The sequence below is a fragment of the Petromyzon marinus genome, chromosome 40, assembly GCF_048934315.1.
Source record: "Petromyzon marinus isolate PM22_M1 ecotype Great Lakes invasive population chromosome 40, UKy_Petmar_22M1.pri1.0, whole genome shotgun sequence".
Classification (NCBI taxonomy): domain Eukaryota; kingdom Metazoa; phylum Chordata; class Hyperoartia; order Petromyzontiformes; family Petromyzontidae; genus Petromyzon; species Petromyzon marinus.
The window spans coordinates 5287741-5311036 of record NC_133706.1 but is presented as its reverse complement, the minus strand read 5'-3'; the positions used below and the strand labels follow the sequence as shown (position 1 = coordinate 5311036).

General features: G+C 46.9%; 1 protein-coding gene across 1 annotated transcript; it reads right to left on the bottom strand.

The window, feature by feature from the left end:
- Positions 1-6188: 6188 nt before the first annotated feature.
- On the bottom strand, positions 6189-22936 carry LOC116950742 (5-hydroxytryptamine receptor 1A-like). Its single transcript, XM_032968766.2, has 2 exons — positions 22579-22936; positions 6189-13769 (listed from the first exon to the last, which is right to left on the bottom strand). The coding sequence occupies exon 2, from the start codon at positions 12899-12901 to the stop codon at positions 10673-10675; it is 2229 nt and encodes a 742-aa protein (XP_032824657.2). The 5' UTR covers positions 12902-13769; positions 22579-22936; the 3' UTR covers positions 6189-10672.
- Between the last annotated feature and the right edge of the window lie 360 nt (positions 22937-23296).

Sequence of the window (23296 nt, the reverse complement as noted above, 5' to 3'; positions counted from 1 at the left end):
GTCAGACATTTGTGACGATGTGTGACGAGAGGTGGAGGGGGGGGGTTTGAGAAATGTGACGTCAAATAAAAATGCGCCAACTTTAAATAAATATAGAATTGTTATAAGAACACTCCTACAACATCAGAGTGCAGCGCCACATTAAATACGCACTACAATGACAATAGTTGAAAGGGATTTGAAGCATGTTTTATTTTCAAAATGGAAATATGTTTTTTTGGGGGGAGGGGGGGGCAGAGCTTTGTGACGTCATATTTGAGGGGGGTGTCTGACTTTTCATGACGCCGTGTGACGAGGGAGGGGGGCAAAAATCGTCCAAAATCGCGTGACGTCATTTATGGACGGCCCCGAACCGCTACATCTCTGCTCCCCTCATCGTGTGAACATTTATTGCCGAGTCAACCTAGGAGAGGCCAGGCACAGGTTCAGAGATACCTCATAGACACCCACACACACACGTCAATACACCCACCGATAATAGCCCTTATAAATATTGAAAGGAGAATTCAAATGCAATGATTTATTTATATTATTTCGTGTATCTTACAAAAGAATATAAATAGGTTGCCGAACACTGCATGTTCACATCTGCGGATGTATAACGTCACAGTTCAATTCAGCATTTGTATTTTTTTTTTAACTAAATTATGCAGGATTGTTTGACAAACCATTTGCCTTGCAATCTGCATCGTCCCCGTGTGTTAAATTGGCGGTGAATTATATCCTGTTGTATAATTATATCCTGTTGTATAATTATATCCTGTTGTATAATTATATCCTGTTGTGTAATTGTATCCTGTTGTTTCTCGCTTTCACCCTGGGGGCAGAACGATTATACAGAACATTCGCACACCCTCATCTAGGTAGGGTCAGCCAGAAATCCAGCCGCGTGGCGCGCTGTGGTTCTGGGCGCTTTTGCCTTCACAAATTGGAAGGTTGCAGTTTCAAGTTCAGACCCAGGCAAGCGTCTCCTCGAGGGTCGATAAATTGAGTGCCACTTTGCGCTAGGTCAACAGCGGTTGAACAATGAACGACGCTCATTTGAGCGGGAAATCACTGACATTTGACCTGTTTTAGTTACCCAGTCAACCACCTTGCAAAACAACTCAAATTTAATACTGGTAGGAACCTTGGTTTAACACGTAGGCTTTCGCGACCGATTTTATTCATAATAAAGGTTTTTGGGTTAGATCGCGTTATTTATAAATGTGTCGTAACCCTCCACCACCCGACACGGCCAATCAGTAAAAAAGTGTCACGTTGACAAAAGACAAATAGTTCACTACTTTAGCCCACCGGTGTGTTGAAGAGTGAATCCACAACATTTACAGTTTGAGTACGACGTTTCGCTGGTAATTACATCCAGCATCATCGGGCAATTCGCCAGAATGGTAAAGCCCTCACTTGCTCCCGGTCTTAAATAGAGCAGCAGAGTAACGTCATCATTTTACTCATTCAGGTGCAGTGATTTGAGGCGGAGGGGGGGGGGGTATTGTAATTATCTAATCGATTGGTAATCAGTCAATGGTTGTGATTAGTAATGAGTTGTAGATTAGCAATTAGTTGTAATGTGTGTTATTGTGATTATATGCTACGTTAGTAATCCGTTAATTAGTATGTGTTTCCCCTATAAGGAATTGTAATATGTATTATTTAATAATACGCTTCCAAGCCGCACTAAGCCTGTAGCTGTCAGAGCGATTAAAGTTATTTCTCAATTTCATTGGATTCTCTAATTAGTCTTTGCCAGTAATTAGTCGTTTTACACAACACTTGAACGTTATCAAAATCAGTTGAGTGTCCTTGTTGACAAGCATGTTCTGCCACTGCCGGCAGTTGTGTTTGAGATAATTTAATATTTCTTTGGTGTTCTTTTAGTCTTATGCTGATGTTATGTCCCGTCTGTCCAATATAGCATCTGCCACATAAACAATTAATCCGATATACACCTTTTGTTGATAATTTAGGTAATGCGTTTTTAGTGCAAGATACTAGTTTTTGAATTTTGTGTACTGTACCAAATCTTACTGTAATGTTTTGCTTTTGCAAAACACGGGCTAATTTGTCAGTTACTCCTGAGATATATGGAATTTTAATTGTTTTAACAATCTGATCGCTTTCAGCAGTATTCTGTCGTAGTGCTTCTTTAACATGTTTGACCTCTCTCTCTAGACTTTCACCATCTGACACTGTTTTAGCCCAATGTATGAGCGTCTTGATAAGAGAGGATTTCTGAGCTCGATGATGATGCGAATCTGCATTCAGATAGGCATCAGTGTGCGTTTGCTTTCTGTAAACTCTGTGTTATTTTACCGTTTAGGCCATGTCCAAGCAAAATATCTAGGAACGGGAGTGTGTTATTCACCTCCATTTCCATGGTGAACTGGATGGCCGGGTTTTGTGCATTGAGATGATTTAGAAAATCATTAAGTGTATCTATACCATGTGGCCAGACAACCAAAGTGTGATCCACATATCTAAATCAAAAAGATGGTTTTAATGTGCTCGAGGCAAGTGCTCTTATTTCAAAGTTTTCCATGTACATATTTGCTATAGCAGGAGATAAAGGAGAGCCCATTGTTTAAAGAAATCCCTCTCCATAAGAAGTAAGTGTTATTTAAACAATGGTCAGCAAGTTTCGGAATATCTTTTGGTAAACCTGTATTCTTTACTAGTGTATCAAGTAATTTAAGCGATTCGTTCACTGGAACCTTAGTGAATAGAGAAATCACATACAAACTTACCAGAATATCATTAGGATTAAGTTTAATATCTTTAATCATATTCACAAGATGTTTTGAATTTCTTATGAATGAAGATATCCTACCGATATAGGGCTGTATTTGTTTAGTTATATATTTTGCTAATTTATATGTGGCAGAGCCAATTGTACTGACTATGGGTCATAATGGGATGCCGATTTTATGAATCTTTGGTAGCCCATACAGTCTAGGTGGTTTTGAGGCCCTTGGCTTAATTTTATATTGCTCATTCTTAGGGATTAATGAATTAGCAATTATTGCAGTAGTCTTACGTTCTAAAGTATTAGTTGGATCTCGATTAATTTTAATGTAGGTACTTTCCTCTAGTAAATTTCTAATTTTATTATCATAATCGGCTCGTGACATCACTACAGTAGTGCGGCCTTTATCAGCTGCCAGGATTTGGATATCTTTATTTACACGGAGCTGTCTTAAGGCTTTTGCTTCGTTAGAGCTAATATTTACTTTTGGAACGTTGCTATTCTCAATTATTTTGGCAACCTCGTGTCTAGTCATCTCTGCCTCATTATGTGGAAGGAACCTACTGGTTACACCAGCCCACAGGTAGGAACCTCCTGGTTACACCAGCCCATAGGGGATTATTGTGTCCGTCCGTCGTTCATCCAAAAATGGGAGGGGTGGGGCTGGGTGGAGAGGGGAGGGTGGGGAGGGAGGAGCTGAGTGGGGAGGGAGGAGCTGGGTGGGGAGGGGAGGGTGGGGAGGGGCTGGGTGGGGAGGGGAGGGAGGGGATGGGTGGGGAGGGTGGGGCTGGGTGGGGAGTGGGAGGGGTGGGGCTGGGTGGGGAGGGGCTGGTTACCCCGTGGTGCCCTTATAAAACTCAACGTTTAACCTACTCACGCCGGCTTGTGCCCACCCTCACAGTCGGGCATATTTCAAGTTTTTTTTCATGTATTAGGTATAGCCCTGTGAGCCATGCGGCTCTTAAGTCGGGTGCAACCGCAACAAACAAAATATGAATCTACATTGCAGAAAACTATTACACCACAACCAGACCAAAATAGAGCTACAAAAACAATGTACCAACAGTAATCATAGGAACTGTGATTTTAAATTTAACAATAAACGATATACATAACACGTACGACAAAGCCTGCAGCCATAGCTGGCAGCACGACACTCCCAGTGTATGATGTGTGAGTGAGTCAGCAGCAGCGTGAGTGAGTGTATGATGTGCGAGTCAGCGTATGATGAGTGATTGAGTCAATATTAGGTTGAGTGAGTGTATGATGTGTGAGTCAGCGCACGATGTGTTAGTCAGCGCATGATGAGTGAGTCAGTGTATGATGTTTGAGCGAGTCAGCGGCAGTTTGAGTGAGTGTATGATGTGCGAGTGAGCCAGCACACGATGAGTGAACCTGTGTATGATGAGTGAATGGGTCAGTGGTTGTGCGAATGTATGATGTGTGAGTGAGTCAGTGCATGATGTGTGAGTGAGTCAGTGTATGATGTATGAGAAAGTCAGTGTCGGCTCCCTCTGCTCGCGCCTCCCCCCCCAGCTCCGTCGCCCCCCCCTCCCAGCTCCGTCGGCCCCCCCCCTGGCTCCGTCGCTCCCCCACCGGCTCCGTCGCCCCCCCCCAACTCCGTCGGCCCCCCCCCCCCCCACCACGCCGCCGTTGACCCTGCCCATTGACCGAGCAATCCAACGTTCCTACCAGCTCCCTCCGCAGGAGAATGTGTTTACAAAAAAATAGATGGGGTGCGGTCGGAAATTACTTCCCGGCTAAAAGATTTTCACAACGTGTGCGATGTGGGCTGGAAGAGCAGAGGGGGGGGGGGGGTTTGCACTGCTTCGGTTGCAGGCAACAGGCAATGAATGTCCAAACAAATACTGAATACGTGGGGCATTTAAATGGGTGGGCTTAATGTTTCATTAGACAGTACATTATAGACTTAATTCAATTGCATTAATGCGACACAAATCAGCGTGATTCAATTTACTGGAAAATTGATTTAAATTTCAAATTGGCGTAAGTACACACACACACAAATACACAGTCAGGCACACACGTCGACAAAGAGCGGCTGTTTTATATTATTAACCAGAGGGGAAAGCGATGTTTGAGAGCATCTATTAAAGGGCGTCATTGTACATACAAGTGGAGGTCGTGAAGCCAGTCTAGACTATATCCCGACCGCTTTGTCTCTCCAACACTAATGTCGTGACTACGCCAGTTAATTAAGTACAGTACTCTACTCGATTATGGTCCAGAACAAAAAAAAATCATCGTCATCAGCCATGATCAACCTACTGCTGAATTAAGGCCTCCCCGGACTGAAACTTTCTTTCGTGCGCTTGAGATGCAGGAGGTGATGGCTTGAAGAGGGCTTCGTCAAGCAGAACGTCACCAAAGTCATCATCATCACGATCCGTGGGCAAATAGCCCCGGAAGTTGTCCACTACACATTTCGTAATGTTTCCACTTTCCATCTGTCTTGTGCCAATATGCCCACGTAGTGGCCACATCTTGCTGGCACCGATCTCTTTATGTAGTCGTCGCCAAGCAATTCCCTGAGAGGCCTTCCTCTCTATGCGGTTCCTTCCATTTTTCCGAACAACAACAACAACGACAACACGTTTTCTGTTGTCTATCCGACTACACGTGTGTGTCCCAATCGTGCCAGTTTCCTTTTCGTCGCTGCCTGCATCGTCAGGTGGTCTTCTTCTACGTGCAGCCTGTTTCTTACTTATACCTTGACTCCGGGTCCAGTTTAGATGCGGCAGAATCCTTCCATATAGAAACACATTTTGAGTGCAGAACTCGTTCACGTTAAAATGCATTAACCATACGCACTTTGACTGGGTACAAACCCCGGGTTCTGTGAGTGTGTTGCAGTGCGCTAATCCATTCCTTGGCCTTAATAGGTGTTCACTAACAGCTTTTTCCAACAGTCGTTGCAAGAAACACACACACACGTGCACAACAATAGCCGCCGAGTGGTGGCATTGCTAGTACAGCGCTTGTGCCAGGTTAGGTGCACTTTGACACCACGTAGAGTGGTCTTGCAGGCAGGTCGTGGGGCATAACCCAGATGTTTGTGTCAGCACCTAAAACAAAGACAAAGATACCCCGTATAGCCTATACAAGTTGTTGGGGCAAGTGCTGTTAACAAGCACCTATGAAGGCCAGAACGGTGCACGATGGGATGGGTGGCCAACACCATACCCGGGCGCCTTCGTCTCCCCAGTGCTGATGTTTATAGCCTGCACAAGGTACTCATTGAAGGCTGAGTCGACTCAGTGGAAAGTCCAAGACCGGTTCGGATTTCCCCCACAAATGTTGGCCGTGAGCGGGAATCGAACTCGCATAACCTGGGTTCGTAGTTTAGGGCGCTAACCACTGTGCTGCCGATCCCCACACGATTGCGCACACACACACACTCCAAAATACAATCAACAACACTGTGTTTGATTTGAAAAGCAATCTTTGTAACGCATCAATGTACATTGGCACATAGACAGCATATGCACGCATCAATGTCGGATACAAGGTTGACAAACGGGCACCATGAAGGTTTCAAAATTGAACATTTTGTACGCCACCACGCATATGGCATCACGGTATAGGTTAAGTGCATTAACGTTTGACAGGTAAAATATTGCTAAACAACATTAGCCCTAAACCTATTAAAATTGCTGATAGAAATATCCAGTAAAACAAAAACAGGACTATGTATAGTGGATTATTTTACTTTTTGTATATTGTACATATGTTTTTCGCTGCTGCTGGAAAATAAATTGTCCTTATACAAAAAGCAGCGAGTGGGCCTTGATGAATATGTATTATTTCTCTGCACAGACCACTTGAAATGCATTGCATATGGTCCATCACAATCATCATCACCCCCATCATCATCATCATCATCGATGTCACAAGGATTTAATCCCTGGCCGGAATAACTCTTCGCCTCGCTCCTCAAAACCACTCACATCTCACGTCGCTTCATCAGCACGAGAGGAAATCACTTTCCCCACGAGCGAGTCCCGAGCTGTGGAGACACGTGGAAGGCACTGGCAGGCAGTTCGGGATGAGTGCGACCTTCTCCACGTTTCCATCAACACACAAATACAAGTGGATTTAAAATATGACGGTCAATGTTGAGAATTGGCATTCATTCGGTGGCTTAAATGTCCCAACATTTCAGAGTGCCTTGCACCTCATCTAAATCATTCCAGTGCTCAGATGCGGTTTTCTTTTCGATGAAAGCTGCCTCTGTATGGCACCAAGATGACGTAGCACTGTCCTGCCAAGTGGGCAATTAGTCTGTCAGTATGGGCCGTGGCGTTGTAGCTACATTAGCAGCTCGAGTGGTGCTCCAATCGGTCAGGTGGAGCCCCGATATTTGATTTGTCTCGCACGGTCGCACCTCGGCTATTCTATATCACGGCCTAATCGCATCAATATGCTCACGGTCTCGAACATTTAACGCTGTTGGGGGCGCTCCGTCTTCACAAAATGCAGCCACTACCAGCTCCGTAGTAGTGCCTCTTTGCAATATTACGTTACCGCTCTAATTACATTCAAATAAAACGTGGAACGTAATCGGAAGCATTTAAATAACAATGCATTAAACCGCGTTTTAAACAAGTTTGTTGTTGTTGTTGTTTGACACTGTTGCTGAAAACAAATGTCATCGTGGTGGTTGCAGAGGGCCCCCCCCCCAACTCGTAGCTTTGTCCACCAGGCAAGGGGGGGGGGCAAGGCACCACCTGCCTGCCCCCCACACTCGTTACGCTCCTGAGAAGGGGGTAAATGTTCACCTCCTGCCGTGAACTGCGGTGCCCCTTCTTGAGAGTTACCGGTACGTGTGACCGTAGTTTGCACTGAACAGTCGACCATCTGCTGTAAGCACCACTCCCTCTCTAGGCCAGTCCACGGGGAGTTTCCCCCATCAGCCCATCACGTCGGCATCCCTGCGAAACGTCCTCGGTTCAAAGGAAGCATTAAAGAGGTCGCCGCCGAAGGGAACGATGTTGTTCCAAACCAGGGGGCACACACACACAGATGTTCACATTATTACAAAATAAGAACATGTTTTTTTTTACCCTTTCTGGCGGTAAAAGTGGAGTTGTGTTAAGATGTTCAAACACCAAATAGAAACCTTTTGCGAGGACTCAAGTTTACTGCGTTAACCACACACAGTACTTGCGGTGAACAAGCAAACAAAACATGCTCTGATAGTATATAATGCATTGTCTTTGATGCTGACCGGTACATACCAGAGACAGCTTTCTTTAGGGCCTAGTCTCACCAGTGTCAGACGAGAGAACGCCAAAAGGCGAACAGCACCAATGCCACTGTCAGGACATTTTATAGCTCGGGGTGAGCAGCTACAACATGGGACCTTTTTTTGCCAGTATAAAATAATGAAAACATAAGAATAAGTGTTACCCTTTCTGGCAAGAAAACAGGTGTAGGCCAATCAGTTCCCAAGACAGTGCATATATTATCAGAGCATGTTTGTTTCCATGTTCACCACAAGTGTGGTTAATGCGGACTTGAATCCTTGCAACATTTTTTCTCTTTGGTGTTTGAACATCTTAACACCTTCTGTTTTATTGCCAAGGTCCCAGATGTTGACATGTGTGTGACGAAAAGAAGGGAGCGGGCATTGTCATTGACGAATGTGTTGAGTGGTTCGCATAGACGCAGTGCCGGATTATCCTAGTTGCAAAAGTAGCATTTGCTACGGGCCCCGCACTTTCAAGGGCCCCGCGCTAAATGCTTTCGAGCTATCAATTCCGGTTCAGTGATTGTGCACTTGCTCTATTACTATAGTACTATACCGCCTTCAACTTTTACGAACGACTGGGTGTTTAAGGTTAGCGATTTGTCGTATTATCTGGCTGTATAGCAAATGAAAAAATACACTAACTTTGCTATGCAAGTTAAAAATGTGTGTTTTAATATTTACGTATTTTTATTTAGGGTCCCTTTATAACATATGCTACAGGCCCCGCACTAGCTTAATCCGACACTGCATAGACGGTAGAACTGTGTATGACTCTGTGGAGCTCGTTAACCTACCAGTCCTACCAGGCTTCCCACATGCTTATAAATGTTTCGGAGTTACATCTGGGGTAGGGGTATTTAAGTGAAAACAGATCTTGATTTGAAGCTTTCGTGACTGCAGCAATCCATACTCGTTGGTTCTTTCGGTAAAGTCACGTGGGTAGAAATAAAATAAATAAAATCACGACGTTTCGATCGCAACACAAGCAATCTTCATCAGGTGGAACAACCACAGCAAGAGCATTCTGAAGTAGGCCTGAAGATTGCTTGTGTTGCGATCGAAACGTCGTGCTTTGTTTGATTTTATTTTATTTCTACCTACGTGACTTTACCGAAAGAACCAAAGAGTATGAAAAACAGATTTTAGAATTGTTTTGTGCAGTAACTGGTAACTGGGCCGACCGAGACCATCAACTCTCAACACTCGAGAAAACAGTTTAATCTCTATGCGGCTGAACCCCGAATTCGAACGCAGAATGTCAGCGGTATTATCTGTTTCGGAGTCTTAGACAATTATCGTCTTGTGGACAGACTGGGCTCAACCATAGTAACGTGGAATTTCCATCACTGGCTCAAGGACACCAATGGAGAAGGGTGCTTTGACTTGAGTCGCCGCTGACCGGGCGAAGACCATCACCTCCAGGAGACTTAAGGTAATGAGTGACTTCAACCGAGATTCAAACCTCAGGACTCGCCCCGTGTCACTGGAATGGCCATCTCATTTTGATGTTGTTGTTTCCCCTAACCCCCGATGCTCACACTGTACCCCACTTGTGCCATCGCCATCACGGATTGTGTGAGGAAAGACGAAATCTGGCAGCCACAAGTCCATCACGGCCCTGGAGGTTGTTGCCATGTCTTAGAACTATTTCTGCAGTCACGTCAAGATGCCTCTTTATCCACCACTATTATTTAATAAAATGCCCCAAAAGAGTTGCGCAATGAGCGGGCAGTGCGGCGACTAACGCGCTGTGTTACGACACCGGCGTCCCGAGTTCGATTCCCGCTCACGACCAACACCAGCCTCCCCTAGGTCGACTCGGCCTCAAATGAGTACCTGGTGCAGTGTGCAAACATCGCCACTGGGGAGACAAATTGCGACTGGGCGTGGTGCTGGTCACCCATCTCTTCGTATGCCGTGCCGGCCTTCACAGGTTGCTCGCTAACAGCGCTTGCCCCTAAAGTGTGTTAAGGCTATACGGGGGATCTTCGTCATTGTTTAATGCTCAGAGATGTAACTTCGTGAAGATTTCAATTTAACACAATGGGTTGTTTTTTTTTGCTTTCCTGCAGTCATTGGTGGACTTGATAGCTTGGCTTAATCACGCGTGGCTGAGAGGCTGGATTCGAAGCCAGATTCAAACCCAGACTCTCAGGGGTCAGAGCACGGAGCTCTGATCCCAGATCCACTCACTGTGTTCCCAAGGCCGGATTAAGTTTGAAGGGGGGGGGGGGGGGCTGAGGCTATTATAGTTTCGGAGGGTTCCTCCTTATGAATTTAAATCCTTCTCTTGACTGTTTTACCACCAGCCATGCCCGGATGTTGCCAAACATTCCATGTTTATTCACCTTGGTGATTAACATTCTGGTTTATAAATGTGATTGTGAATTGTTAAGCGAAATCAAAAGTTAAAAGTTAAAACCAACAAAGCAATTCTATTGTTGGCACATCAGTGGTAGCAATACACACACAGTGACTCTGTGACTTGAACTGGTCTGTAATAAGGTCGGCACTAAGAAAGGGTTGAAAGGTATTCTTCTGTGACACTACTGGACATCTGTGAAAAAGAGCTTTACAGCTCATCGGATTCCTCCGGTAAAAATACACATTCTAATTCAAACCGGGACAGGTCGCAACCATAGCCACCCCAGCACACCTCAATACCTCCCTCTGCAGCACCTGCACCTGGCGATCTTCTTGAAGGCGTTCTGGAAGTCCCGATTGAAGTAGGCGTAGATGACGGGGTTGAGCAGGGAGTTGGAGTAGCCGAGCCACGTGATGAGGGCCATCAGGATCGGGGGCAACTCGCAGGGTGGTCCGCAGAATGGCACCACCAGCGCCACGACGAAGAAGGGCAGCCAGCAGAGCACGAACGAGCCCATGATGATACCCAGAGTCTTGACCGCCTTGCGCTCTCGCGCCATGGCGCTTCTCATCCGGTGCATCTGGGCCCGGTCCATCGCCTGCTTGGCTTGGAGGTCCTGCGATGGACCGAGTGTTTTCTGGTGGTCGGGAGGCTGCTGGTTGCTCTCGAGTTGCTGCTGTTGTTGGTGGTGGTGGTGAGGTTCGTCTGCAGGTCGTTGTTGATGCTGTTGCTGCTGCTGATCTGCAGGTTGCTCTTCATGCACCTGTTGCTGCTGATTCGGTTTCTGTTGCTGCCCCTCGTGCGCTGTAGATTTCTGCTGTTGAGTTTCCGTAGATTGCTGCTGCTGATGACGATGCTGCTGATCGGCATCATCATCATTATTATTGTTTGTAGATTGCTTATGTTGCTGCTGATGATCAGCTGATTGCTGCCGATTGTCTGCAGATTGCAGTTGTAGCTGCTCATGTTCAAGATGCTGATGATGATGATGACAACTGTGATGACCACGGTGCTGTTTCTGATCACGGTCACCAGTCTTTTGCCGATGTTTATGCTGCTGATGATCTTGAGGCTGCTGATGATCATCACCATCATGATGTTGCTGGCGGCGATGATGATGATGATGATGACGACGATGATGATGGTGATGATGTTGCTGATCTAGCTGCTGCTGTTTCTGCTCTTGCTGCTGATGAAGCTGCTGCTGCACGTGACAATGATTGCTCTGAGATTTATGTTGACGATGCTGTTGATGACATTTCTGCTGATGTTGATGACCATGACTTTGTTGCTGCTGGTCAGAAGAATTCTGCTCCTGCTGCTCCTGCTGCTGCTGCTGCTGCTGCTGCTCTGGTCGTTGACTGCTGCGGTGGAGATGATGTTGATGGTGACGATGGTGGTGATGATGCTGATGATGGTGACGATGATGTCCGTGATGAGACTGCTGACTATCTCTGTGCTCATGACCGCACTGTTGGGTGTGACTGTCATGATGATGATGATGGTGGTTGTGATGGTGCTGATGTTGGTGCTGATGATGCTGATCGTGGCTGCGTTTCCTTTCCTGGCCGACCCTCCCGCCGCCGCTGCCACCACCACCATCACCGTCTGCCTCCTCCCTATCCCTGATGACAATCGGCAGAAGCAAACCCTCTGGCCCGTCGCTCGTCCGTTCTTCCGACACCTGTGCGACAATCAGCAGAGTCGCTGGCTCGGAGCTGCGAGCCGTCACGGCGATGGGGCCATCGGCAGAGCCGTTGTCCGTGTGCGACGCCGACTTAAACGCAACGTTCTTCCGAATCCTGAACCTGGCCGCGCTGAATATCTTCCCGTACAGCACCAGCATGAGCACCAGCGGGATGTAGAAGGCGCCGAAGGTGGAGTAGATCGTGTAGCCCAGGTGCTGGCTGATGTTGCAGGCGTCCGGGTCGGCCCTGTCCTCCGCCTGCCTCCATCCCAGCATGGGCGGGATGGAGATGGAGAATCCCACGACCCAGGTGATGGCGATCATGAGCGCCGCTCGGCGGGGCGTCCTCTTGTTCACGTAGTCCACGGGGTCCGTGATGGCCCAGTAGCGGTCGAGCGCTATGGCGCACAGATGCAGGATGGAGGAGGTGCAGCACAGAACGTCGAGCGCGATGAAGGCGTCGCACACGGCCTGGCCCAAGGTCCAGCGGCCCAGCACCTGGTAGAGCGCGGCCACGGGAAGCACCAGCACGGACACCAGCAGGTCCGTGACGGCCAGGGAGCCGATCAGGTAGTTGGCCACGGTCTGCAGGGAGCGCTCCAGGTAGATGGCGGCGAGCACGAAGGCGTTGCCCGCGATGGAGCAGGCGATGAGGGCGCCCAGCGCCGAGGAGGTCGCGGTCTGGTAGAGCAGCGACGGCCCGGGCTGATGGTGGTGGTGGTGGTGATGGGAGATGTCGGTGCTTTGAGTGGCTGCTGCTGCTGCTGTGTCAATGTATCCCAGGGTGAAGCCCAAGCTGGAAGAAGTGTGGTTGAGAGCGTAGCTGATTTTCATAGCTCCTGTTTGCTAGCTCGTACCGATATACAAGATGATGTTTTAATAAAGGAAATACATTAATTTTAACTGAACCTTTGATTGCACACTGTCACCCTCTTCTGAAATACATTTTTTATCAGAGGCCCACATGCTTCCTACTGGTCCCAAAGTCATGACTGCAAACACTGCTTTCACATTCTCTTCTCCCGTCAAAACCCGCTTCCAGGTAGAGCTTCTTTCAGAGCTCCTAACAAGATGGGATTCCCAAGGGGCTAGATCTGGGCTCTGTGCCGGATGTCGCACAAACTTCCAATCTAAGTCTTCATAGCAATTACATCGCTGCGTGCGCAGAGTGTGAATATGCCCTGCCGAGACTCCATTCCCTTTCCCAAGAGTCCATGGCATCACTGACGAATGTCACCCTTCACTTTGCTCTCTGGTAAGTGACAGTACAAAGCGCCTGTTGACAGACCGTCGAATTTTCCCGGTGGACATATGTTCATTGGTCGCTGTTCATTCCAAAGTAAGCCGTCAGCGTTACCCCGCCGGCAGAAGATTAGGACTTGATGTTGTTCTCTACAGGAGAGCCCGGTCGTTGCCATCTAGTCTGCTGGCGCTCAGCGTCTGGCTCAAATCGCTGGGGTCCCAGGTTTGCGTTTGTCACCACAGACGCACTCGCGGCTGATTCTCCCGCGTGAAAATGCCGCCACGGTTGTCTCCGCGTTCTTTCTGCTTGGTCCTTCGAGAGATTTCGCTGGCCTCTTTTTTTTTGTTACACCCTCCGACCACAAATAAGAACTAAACACGCATTTGCATTGACGGACCCTCCGCTATTTTCGCTGTTCAGGTGTTCATGGGCGCCGCCGTAGTTGGTGGCGCGAGACGTCTGCCATCCGGTTGGGAAAATGTGGAGGAGAGAAACATCGCACGTGAGTCAACGCGGTCGTATTGTAATGAATCAATGGGCAGGAAATATAGGAAATGATTGAAGAGCTCACTCAACGAGAAGGGCGAGGATGGAGATCAATGCGAACGAAAGGAAAAGTTATGCACGAGTTGGATGAACAGAATCGATATTCTCTGGGGAGACACAAATGGAATATGCAGCAGAGAATGCATTTGCAGGGAAGTTATTTAAAGGCAGACCGTGATCACGATGATGAAAACGAAAGGCAAGGTGAGAGCAGGATGGAGTGCTGATATAAAATGCAATTTGATAATGAAAAGCCACATTCCGATATACCTAAAGAAGGACGTTTTCAATCAGTTTACATTGCCTCCTGTGCATTGGAAATATCCGCAATGACAAAAGAAAATTTAACAAAAGCTGAGCATGGAGCACTGCATTCTTGGAATAACCGAGAGACATCAGCAGGAACACGTGGATCAGGGAACAAGTGGAGCGTTCGAAACATGTTGAACTGTCTTCCCCAGGGTCGACGTTTAACCACGACCACAAGTAACGGATGATCCTAGTAGCAAAAGTAGCTACGTATGTAGAAAAAGTAGCTACATACGTATGTAGCTACGGGCCCCGCACTTTCAAAAGCTCCGCGCTAAATGCTTTCAACCTATCAATTCCTGTTCAGTGATTCTGCACTTGCTCTATTACTATAGTACTATACTGCCTTCAACTTTTACGAACGACTGGGTGTTTAAGGTTAATGATTTGTCGAATTTAACTGGCTGTATAGCAAATGAAAAAATACAATTACTTTACTATGCAAGTTAAAAAATGCGTGTTTTAATATTTGTTGTTTTTATTTAGGGCCCCTTTATAACATATGCTACAGGCTCCACAATAGCTTCATTCGGCACTTACTGCATCGGGCACTCGCTGAAGGCCAAGTGGAGCTGGGAATAGTCCTGGTTCGGATATTCACCACTGATGTTGCCATGGGAGTGGGAATCTAACCGGAGTTGCCGGGTTCTTAGCGGGGCATGCTAACCACTACGCTACCTCCGCCACCTCCACCACCACACGGAGTAACACAGACATACGATGCAGTTTAACATCTATCTTACCTATAAATATAATTTTTTTGTCTGTCTGTCTGTGTAAGAAACTTGTGAAGGATTTGGCACGCAAACCGTGGGGTTTACGTTAAAAACAAAGTACCCAGGTACCACGCCATAAGCCCCATGGCGAGCCAGCGCTCTTCCATTTTCCCCATCCGTCAACTTTAAAGTAGTTAAATTAACAATTTAGTGCTATTTATTATTTATTGATTTCCTTGCGCCGCTCAATGCGCGCCAAAGCACCCATGCGCGACAAAGCAGACCGGGGTTTGTGCCTAGCAAATGTACACGCGTTCGTTGGGAGGGAGGGAAAATGTATATTTCGTTTTAAAAATGTAAAAAAAAAACACAGTGCTGAGATAAATGCTTCGAAGTGTCATGTCCTCTTGTCCAACCCCAAGGTGTGCACTTACTACTATAGGGTCGGTAGATACTAACATTATAGCGCTTAGATACTATTATTGTAGAGCGGGCGGGGAGATGGTGGGGGGGTGTGTAGCGGCCCAGCCTGCCAAGATGCCGCCAGCTGGGCAATCTAGGCGAGGCCGGGGGCTCTGCACGGGACTAGGCCTCATGACGGCACTCTGTCAAGTTAGTCGGTTGTGCTATAGAGTCGATATATACTGCTATCGAGTCAGTATCCACTGCTGTAGTGAAAGCAGGTTCCACCATAGTCAGTGTGCACTGCTGTAGTGAAAGCAGGTACCACCAAAAGCGGTATGCTCTGCTGTAGTTATAGCAGGTCACACCACAGTCAGTATGCACTGCTGTAGTGAACGCAGGAACCACCACAGTCGGTATGCACTATTGTAGTGATAGCAGACCACCACAGTCGGTATTTACTGCTGTAGTGAAAGGAGGAACCACCACAGTCGGTATGCTAAGCTGTAGTTAAAGCAGGAACCACCACAGTCGGTATGCACTGTTGCAGTCATAGTAGGTCCCACCACAGTCGGTATGCACTGCTGAAGTGATAGCAGGTATCACCACAGTCGGTATGCACTGCTGTAGTGATAGCAAGAACCACTACAGTCGGTATGCACTGTTGTAGTCATAGCAGGATACCACCACAGTCTGTATGCACTGCTGTAGTGAAAGCAGATACCACCACAGTCGGTATGCACTGCTGTAGTCATAGCAGGATACCACCACAGTCGGTATGTACTGCTGTAATGAAAGCAGGAACCACCACAGTCGGTATGCACTGTTGTAGTCATAGCAGGATACCACCACAGTCGGCATGTACTGCTGTAGTGAAAGGAGGAACCACCACAGTCGGTATGCTAAGCTGTAGTTAAAGCAGGAACCACCACAGTCGGTATGCACTGTTGCAGTCATAGTAGGTCCCACCACAGTCGGTATGCACTGCTGTAGTGATAGCAAGAACCACTACAGTCGGTATGTACTGTTGTAGTCATAGCAGGATACCACCACAGTCTGTATGCACTGCTGTAGTGATAGCAGATACCACCACAGTCGGTATGCACTGCTGTAATCATAGCAGGTACCACCACAGTCGGTATGTACTGTTGTAATGAAAGCAGGAACCACCACAGTCGGTATGCACTGTTGTAGTCATAGCAGGATACCACCATAGTCGGTATGCACTGCTGAAGTGATAGCAGGTATCACCACAGTCGGTATGTACTGCTGTAGTGAAAGGAGGAACCACCACAGTCGGTATGCTAAGCTGTAGTTAAAGCAGGAATCACCACAGTTGGTATGCACTGTTGCAGTCATAGTAGGTCCCACCACAGTCGGTATGCACTGCTGTTGTGATAGCAGGTATCACCACAATCGGTATGCACTGCTGTAGTGATAGCAAGAACCACTACAGTTTGTATGCACTGCTGTAGTTAAGGAAGGTCCCACCACAGTATGCACTGCTGTAGTGAAGCAGGTACCACAAAAGTCGGTATGCACTGCTGTAGTGAAAGCAGGTACCACCACAGTTGTAATGCACTGCTGTAGAGAAAGCAGGTACCACCACAGTCAGTATACAATGCTGTAGTCATAGCAGGATACCACCACAGTCAGTATACAATGCTGTAGTCATAGCAGGATACCACCACAGTCGGTATGCACTGCTGTAGTCATAGCAGGTACCACCACAGTCGGTGTGCACTGCTGTAGTGATAGTAGATACTGCTATCGAGTTGGTAGATACTACTATAGAGTTAGTAGATACTAAAACAGTCAGTATATACCACTACCATCAGTAAATACTGCTACAGTCAGTAGATACTACTATACAGTCAGTAGATAGTACTGTAGGGCCAGTAGATACTACTACAGTCAGTAGTTACTACAGTCAGTAAATACTACTACTATACAGTCATTAGCTACTACTGGATCAGTAGATACTACTGTACAGTCAGTAATAACAACTACAGATATTCTTAGCTCTTTCGGTAAAGTCACGTTGAAGGGAAATAATAAAATAATGAAAAATATATAAAAACAATAAAAACTCACGACGTTTCGAACATAACACAAACGTAGTGAGAATTTTTATTGTTTTTATATATTTTTCATTATTTTATTGTTTCCCTTCAACGTGACTTTACCGAAAGACCTAAGAATATGAATTACTGCAGTCACGAAAGCTTTAAATCAAAACAACTACAGAGTCAATAGATACTACTTACTCTGTTGTATGTAGGGTGTATATATTTTTTTGAGGGGGGGGGTTGACAATTTTCGGAAACCTTTATATCAACTATTTACCCCCCACCTTCTATAACTTTTTAGACTTCTTATAATTTTGTTTTGGAGAAATGGACAAAGGGCACACCGGGCTTTCACAATAGCTTAGTGTCTGTGTATGTATATGTAATGCTTTTAAGAGAGGTTTTGAAATATCTTTTTCGCCTGCGCAACGACGGGTACTTCCAGCTAGTGCATTATAAATGAGAACGTCTACGGTTTGTAAATGCTATTCGTGAGAAATGACACCTGATTTTTTTTATTGGAATGCCATAATCGCCGACATTTGCAAAGCCACCTTAACCCAGGCGTTACGACGCTTTGCGGTGTACGAGTGACCGACTGCACTTAGTCACAAAGACAAAGGTCCCCCGCATAGCCGCAGCAGAACTGTTGGGGCAAGTGCTTTTAGCGAGCAGCGCCTACGAAGGCCGGCACGGCACACGAGGTGGTGTGGGCCGCCAGCACCACGCCCGGCCGCCTTTGCCTCCCCAGTGGCGATGTTTACACAGCGCACCGGGTAACCACATTTGAGGCTGAGTCGACCTTTGGGGAGACCCGAGACCGGTTCAGATCACCGTCTCCACTTGCGTTGACCGCGAGCGGGAATGGAACACGTGTCGCAGGGTTCGTAGTGCAGCGCGGTGCTCACCGCTCCACGTAACCAGAGTGCACCACCGTTGGCGTTCGACAGACCAAGGCGCAGCCCTGCAATCGATCGCCAGCGCCACTGCTGTCGGACGGGTCTCAAAGTCAACGCTCCACGGAGGTCGACGGAGAGAGAGAGAGCTCTCTTTGGACAAGGGTGTGTTGTTTTTGGCCTGCTCTTCCACTGCCGGCCGGACGTATTGGAAGTGGTGGTGGGGAGTTAGGGGGCCGTCCATAAATGACGTCACGCGATTTTGGACGATTTTGACCCCCCCCCCTCGTCACACGGCGTCACAAAAAGTTAGACCCCCCCCCCTTTAAATATGACGTCACAAAGCTCTGCCCACCTCCCCCCCCAAAAAAATATAAAACATGCTTCAAATCGCTTTAAACTATAGTCATTGTAGTGCGTATTTAATGTGGCGCTGCACTCTGATGTTGTAGGAAAAACATTTATTTAAAAAGTCTATTTAATTCAGTAGAACGTGTTGTCTATATTTATTTAAAGTTGCGCATTTTGATGTGACGTCACATTTCTCAAACCCCCCCCCCCTCCTCGTCACGCATCGTCACAAATGTCTGACCCCCCCCCCCCAGGTGCGTGACGTCATTTATGGACGGCCCCTTACCCCACCACCACCACCACACTGTTGTGTACCCACGTGTTTACGACTGCTGTTTGAACAGAGATCGTGGCAGGGATGATTTAATAAACGTTACGGTTTTTGGTGTTCAGCTGCTCTGCTCATTTCTAGTACACGTCCTCATTAATATCGACAGTACTCTATGCTGAACATACATTTAAAGATACCCCGCTGATTTATAACCACCCATGTTTTTGCTCTCAACGGCTGAGTGAATATAGTGGATGCGATGGCTCCCACATCGTGCAGAGGAGAGTGATAAAGGATTTAATTAAGGTGTATTGAGATTGGTGGGATACGTGTAGAGACTTTGAGACAACATGTTATAGTCGCTATTTCTCCCGGTTATTTTAGTGGGATATATATACGTGGATCGCCCTGTACAGTCTCTAACACAAAGCAAAATTAAAGACATCTATCTTCTTTGGTTCTTTCGGTAAAGTCACGTAGAATGAGAATAAAATAATAAATTGATAACCAAGAAGATGAAAAATAATAAATTGATAACCAAAGAAGATTAATCCTTGCAGTCACGAAAGCTTTAAATCGAAATAAAGACATCTACATTGAATATTTTGGTCTATTTCATTACATAGGTATGTACTATCTCTCCATATATATACTACTGGACATCTGTGAAAAAGAGCTTCATAGCTCATCGGAATCTTCCAATATAAATACATATTCGGGTATAATAATGATATCTATAAATAAAACCTATCCTAGCAGCCTGAGTTCAATCCCCGACTACGGCTAACATCAGCGGCGAGTGATACCTTCCCCTCTTCACCAACCTGCACTGACCAGCGTGGTGAAGTATGGCCAAACCCCCAGGACTCACCACGATGTGTGGAGGCCGCAATCCTGCAATGGATTGACAAACGTGCTGTAAATTTACATATAAAGCACAAAGCGATGTTGCCTTGGATATGAATCATAACAATTAGCCGCAGCTGGCTTCTGATTAATCAGGCCTCAATTCCTCACGGAAGTTTCCTCAACCCCCCCCCCGCCACACTATTTTCCAGAGCTCAGCCCTGTACAGCTCCATCTGAAATGACGCTCTGCTTGGAATTGTTGCATCTGCTGCTGCTGCTGCTGCTTCTGCTGTTGCCGTCTTCGTGGGAGAGAAGTTATCGCGCAGAGAAACCGCCGCTGGTCAAGGATCCACATCTGGGGTGGAGGTCAAAGTCATCATCAGAACTTGGAGGAAGAATCCCAGCCGCTACTATTAGGTAACTAACTAACTGCTCGAGTTATGTGCCAGTTAAAAAAAAGAAACTGCACGTAGGAAGATAAATGATTTATTGTAATTCTCATCGCGCCTCCCCCACGGTCATCCATGCGTTGGCGGCGTTTTTTCTGCTCATCTAACAAAGCGCTCTCAGATGCGCTACTTCTGCGGCCGTCTGTAACGCTGCTTTTATTGTGTTTAGTTTGATGTCCTTCCCCCGCTACCTCCCGATTATCACGGGTGGCTACGTACGGTGCGAAAAAGTTCAACATTCAGTACATACATGGTGTAAAGTTCGGTCTCCAACTCTTATTGTCCATAATAAAGGTTTTTTTTGGGGTAGATCGCGTTATTTATAAATGTGTCGTAACCCTCCACTCTGTCTCTCTACTGGCGGTCTCTGATGGAAAGGGTCGTTGTTCAAAACGTCACCTATTATGTATTTTTACTTTCAAGGCCATTGCGTTATTGACAGGTGTGTTGCGTTATTTTAACAGCTATTGATGACCTGCAGGCTGCCTCCATTGCTTCTCATATCGTCTCAGTTGCCTCCCTTTGCCTCTTCTACCGCTGCTACCTATGCTCGTGATCTTCTGAAGTCTCGCAAATTAAAGATCATGATAATTGAGTACATTTGGCATTCGCTCACATCTTAATTCTCGCAGCGCAAGGAGGCTATCACGAAGGCGATAGTCAGTAAGGCGGTGGTGATGTTGCTTACGAGATTTTACCAATTAATGTCTTCACATTTGGATCACGACACCGGCACACGTAGCCTACTCTTTGTCGAACAACGCCAAGGGAGTAGGAAGCGACCGGCGGTATTAACCAGGACGGCCTATGGATTCGAACCGCGGACCTTTGCAACAAGCGGCAAACGCGCTACCGCTGGGCCAAGTCACCGCCGCCACTGCAACTCACTCGCGTCCGCTCATCTTGCCTCACCTCGCCGTGCCAGTCCCATTGTCATCTCCACGCTATTCAACTCTGGAACTTCCACGAAGCTCGTGGTCGACCCTAAATCGCGTCCGTACGAATCATGGCAGATGCGGATACCTGATGCACAATTGGGAAAAAAAACTCTCCAGCGGTGTGCGACTGCGGTCATCCAGAACAGACCGTGCAACGTGTAACGACGCAGTGCCTCGATCCAGAAATACGAAGGAGACATCACGTCGATGATGATGATGATAATGCGCTACTCCGCTACTGCTCCTGACTCGGTTGTCTGCTGGCTTGGCCGCCTGAACGTGAAATTGTGGTCGTTGCTTTGCGTCGACATCAGCAGCCGTACGGAAGAAATAAGAACTGTGGAACTCCTCGGCTCCCTACTTCACACACGTACACGTGAACACACATTCATAGAACGTTCACTGACGGCACTTCGTCATTGCACTGCCCGAAGGGGGTTTGGAAGAAGGCCTCGGGAAAACGTTCCATGAAAAATGAAGTTCCGATTCTAAGCCATCTGTGTGGTTTACGCGATCATTTGCATTGGATGTGGAGATCATCAGCAAACGTTCAGACGCCACTCGCGACTGATGTTCGCCGTGGCCGGGATTCGAATTCTGGTCGCCGGATTTCCTAGCGCAGTACATGAACCAATGCACCACCGCTCCTCTTACACACATTAGTATTATAAACATATACTGTATATACTACACACACGATGTTCATCTTATTTCAGTTAATTAAATAATATCACTGTCGTCTCATTCGGGGTGAAGTGGTGGCGCTATGACTTGAGACTATGAATCCCGGCTACCCGAGTTCGATTCCCGCTCGCGGCCACCAACCCCAGTGACGATTATCTGAACCGGTCCTGGGCCTTCCTTAGGTCGACTCAGCCTCAAATGAGTATCTGGTGCGGTGTGTAAACATCGGCTTCACTACCGCTCCCCACAAAGGTAGTCTCTCATACACACACAGCCCAGATTTTAAGACGCACGCCCTAACTTTTAGTTTTAAATACCGGGGAGTGGGGTGGGCGTCTTATAATCCGGATAACGCGGCTACACCATCCAGACCTGCCAGCTGAAGACCGCGTAAATATAAACAAATATCAGCACAACATTATTAAATATGCACCGTTGTCATTCCGTGTTTCTATAGCTATAATCGTGGCTTCATTTCACACTCGATAATTCCCAGACGCTGGCTCGCCTTAAGTAGAGATTTTAGCATTGGAGTAAGGCACTACCACCACAGTACAAGGCACCACCTATCCATAATAATGATTATATAGGACTGTACCCAATATTCCTATCAAATCTATGAATCCATACTCTTTGGTTCTGTCGGTAAAGTCACGTAGGTATTTTATTTTATTTTCTACCTACGTGACTTTACCGAAAGAACCAAAGAGAGTGGATTCCTGCAGTCACGAAAGCTTCAAATCAAGATTAAAATCTATGAACACATTTAAATACAATCTATGCACTCACCGTTGTTGTCTGAAAGGGTTTTCGTTAAAGAAGACTCGGTTGTGGCGCTGTCAAATTAATTCCGCAGAACAACGTTCCGGACTGGCTTCGAATGAACCGCATCGCCAAGTGCTTTACAACTTATATAATAATAATGATGTCGTTACTGACTGTGTGCAATGAAATAAGTCATTGCAGGGCTGCGCCATTACATTTATGACGGTTTAAAAAAAAAAGCTACATTTCTTTGCACCAGGACTGTGCTTAGTTATTTATGTGTGTGCTTGTTGGGACGAGAGTGGAACGCGTTGCCTCTCCGTGATCGACGGCCAGCAAATGCACAACGACTGCCGATGGCTCTTAGCCCTCATTGCAATCTCAGAGAGGGGGAGAGAGGGAGGGGGGCGGACTTCGCTCCAACAATTACAGCCAAAGGCCCCCACGTGGACACCCCGAGTATTCAACCGTACCGTGGGATTCATAACCACACGGTTGGCGGGAGGAGGTGGAGTGTGGGGGGGCTTGGGGGGGGGGGGGTCTGGAGATTGGGGGGTGGTTGGCATTCGTGGTCAGATGGAACGGAATGGGGCCACGTGGGGTTAATGTTATAGTTACACGGGAAATGCGATGTGCAATTTGAATTTATGTAACGTCACCATGAGAGTGGTAGACTTCCTGCCGCAGGTGTGTAATGGTCACCACTCCGGACTTGCTTCGCTGCAATCCATAGGTCGCCGCT

Excerpts from the sequence above, each read along its gene's own strand:
- LOC116950742 (XM_032968766.2), bottom strand. The coding sequence starts at position 12,901 with ATGAAAATCAGCTACGCTCTCAACCACACTTCTTCCAGCTTGGGCTTC.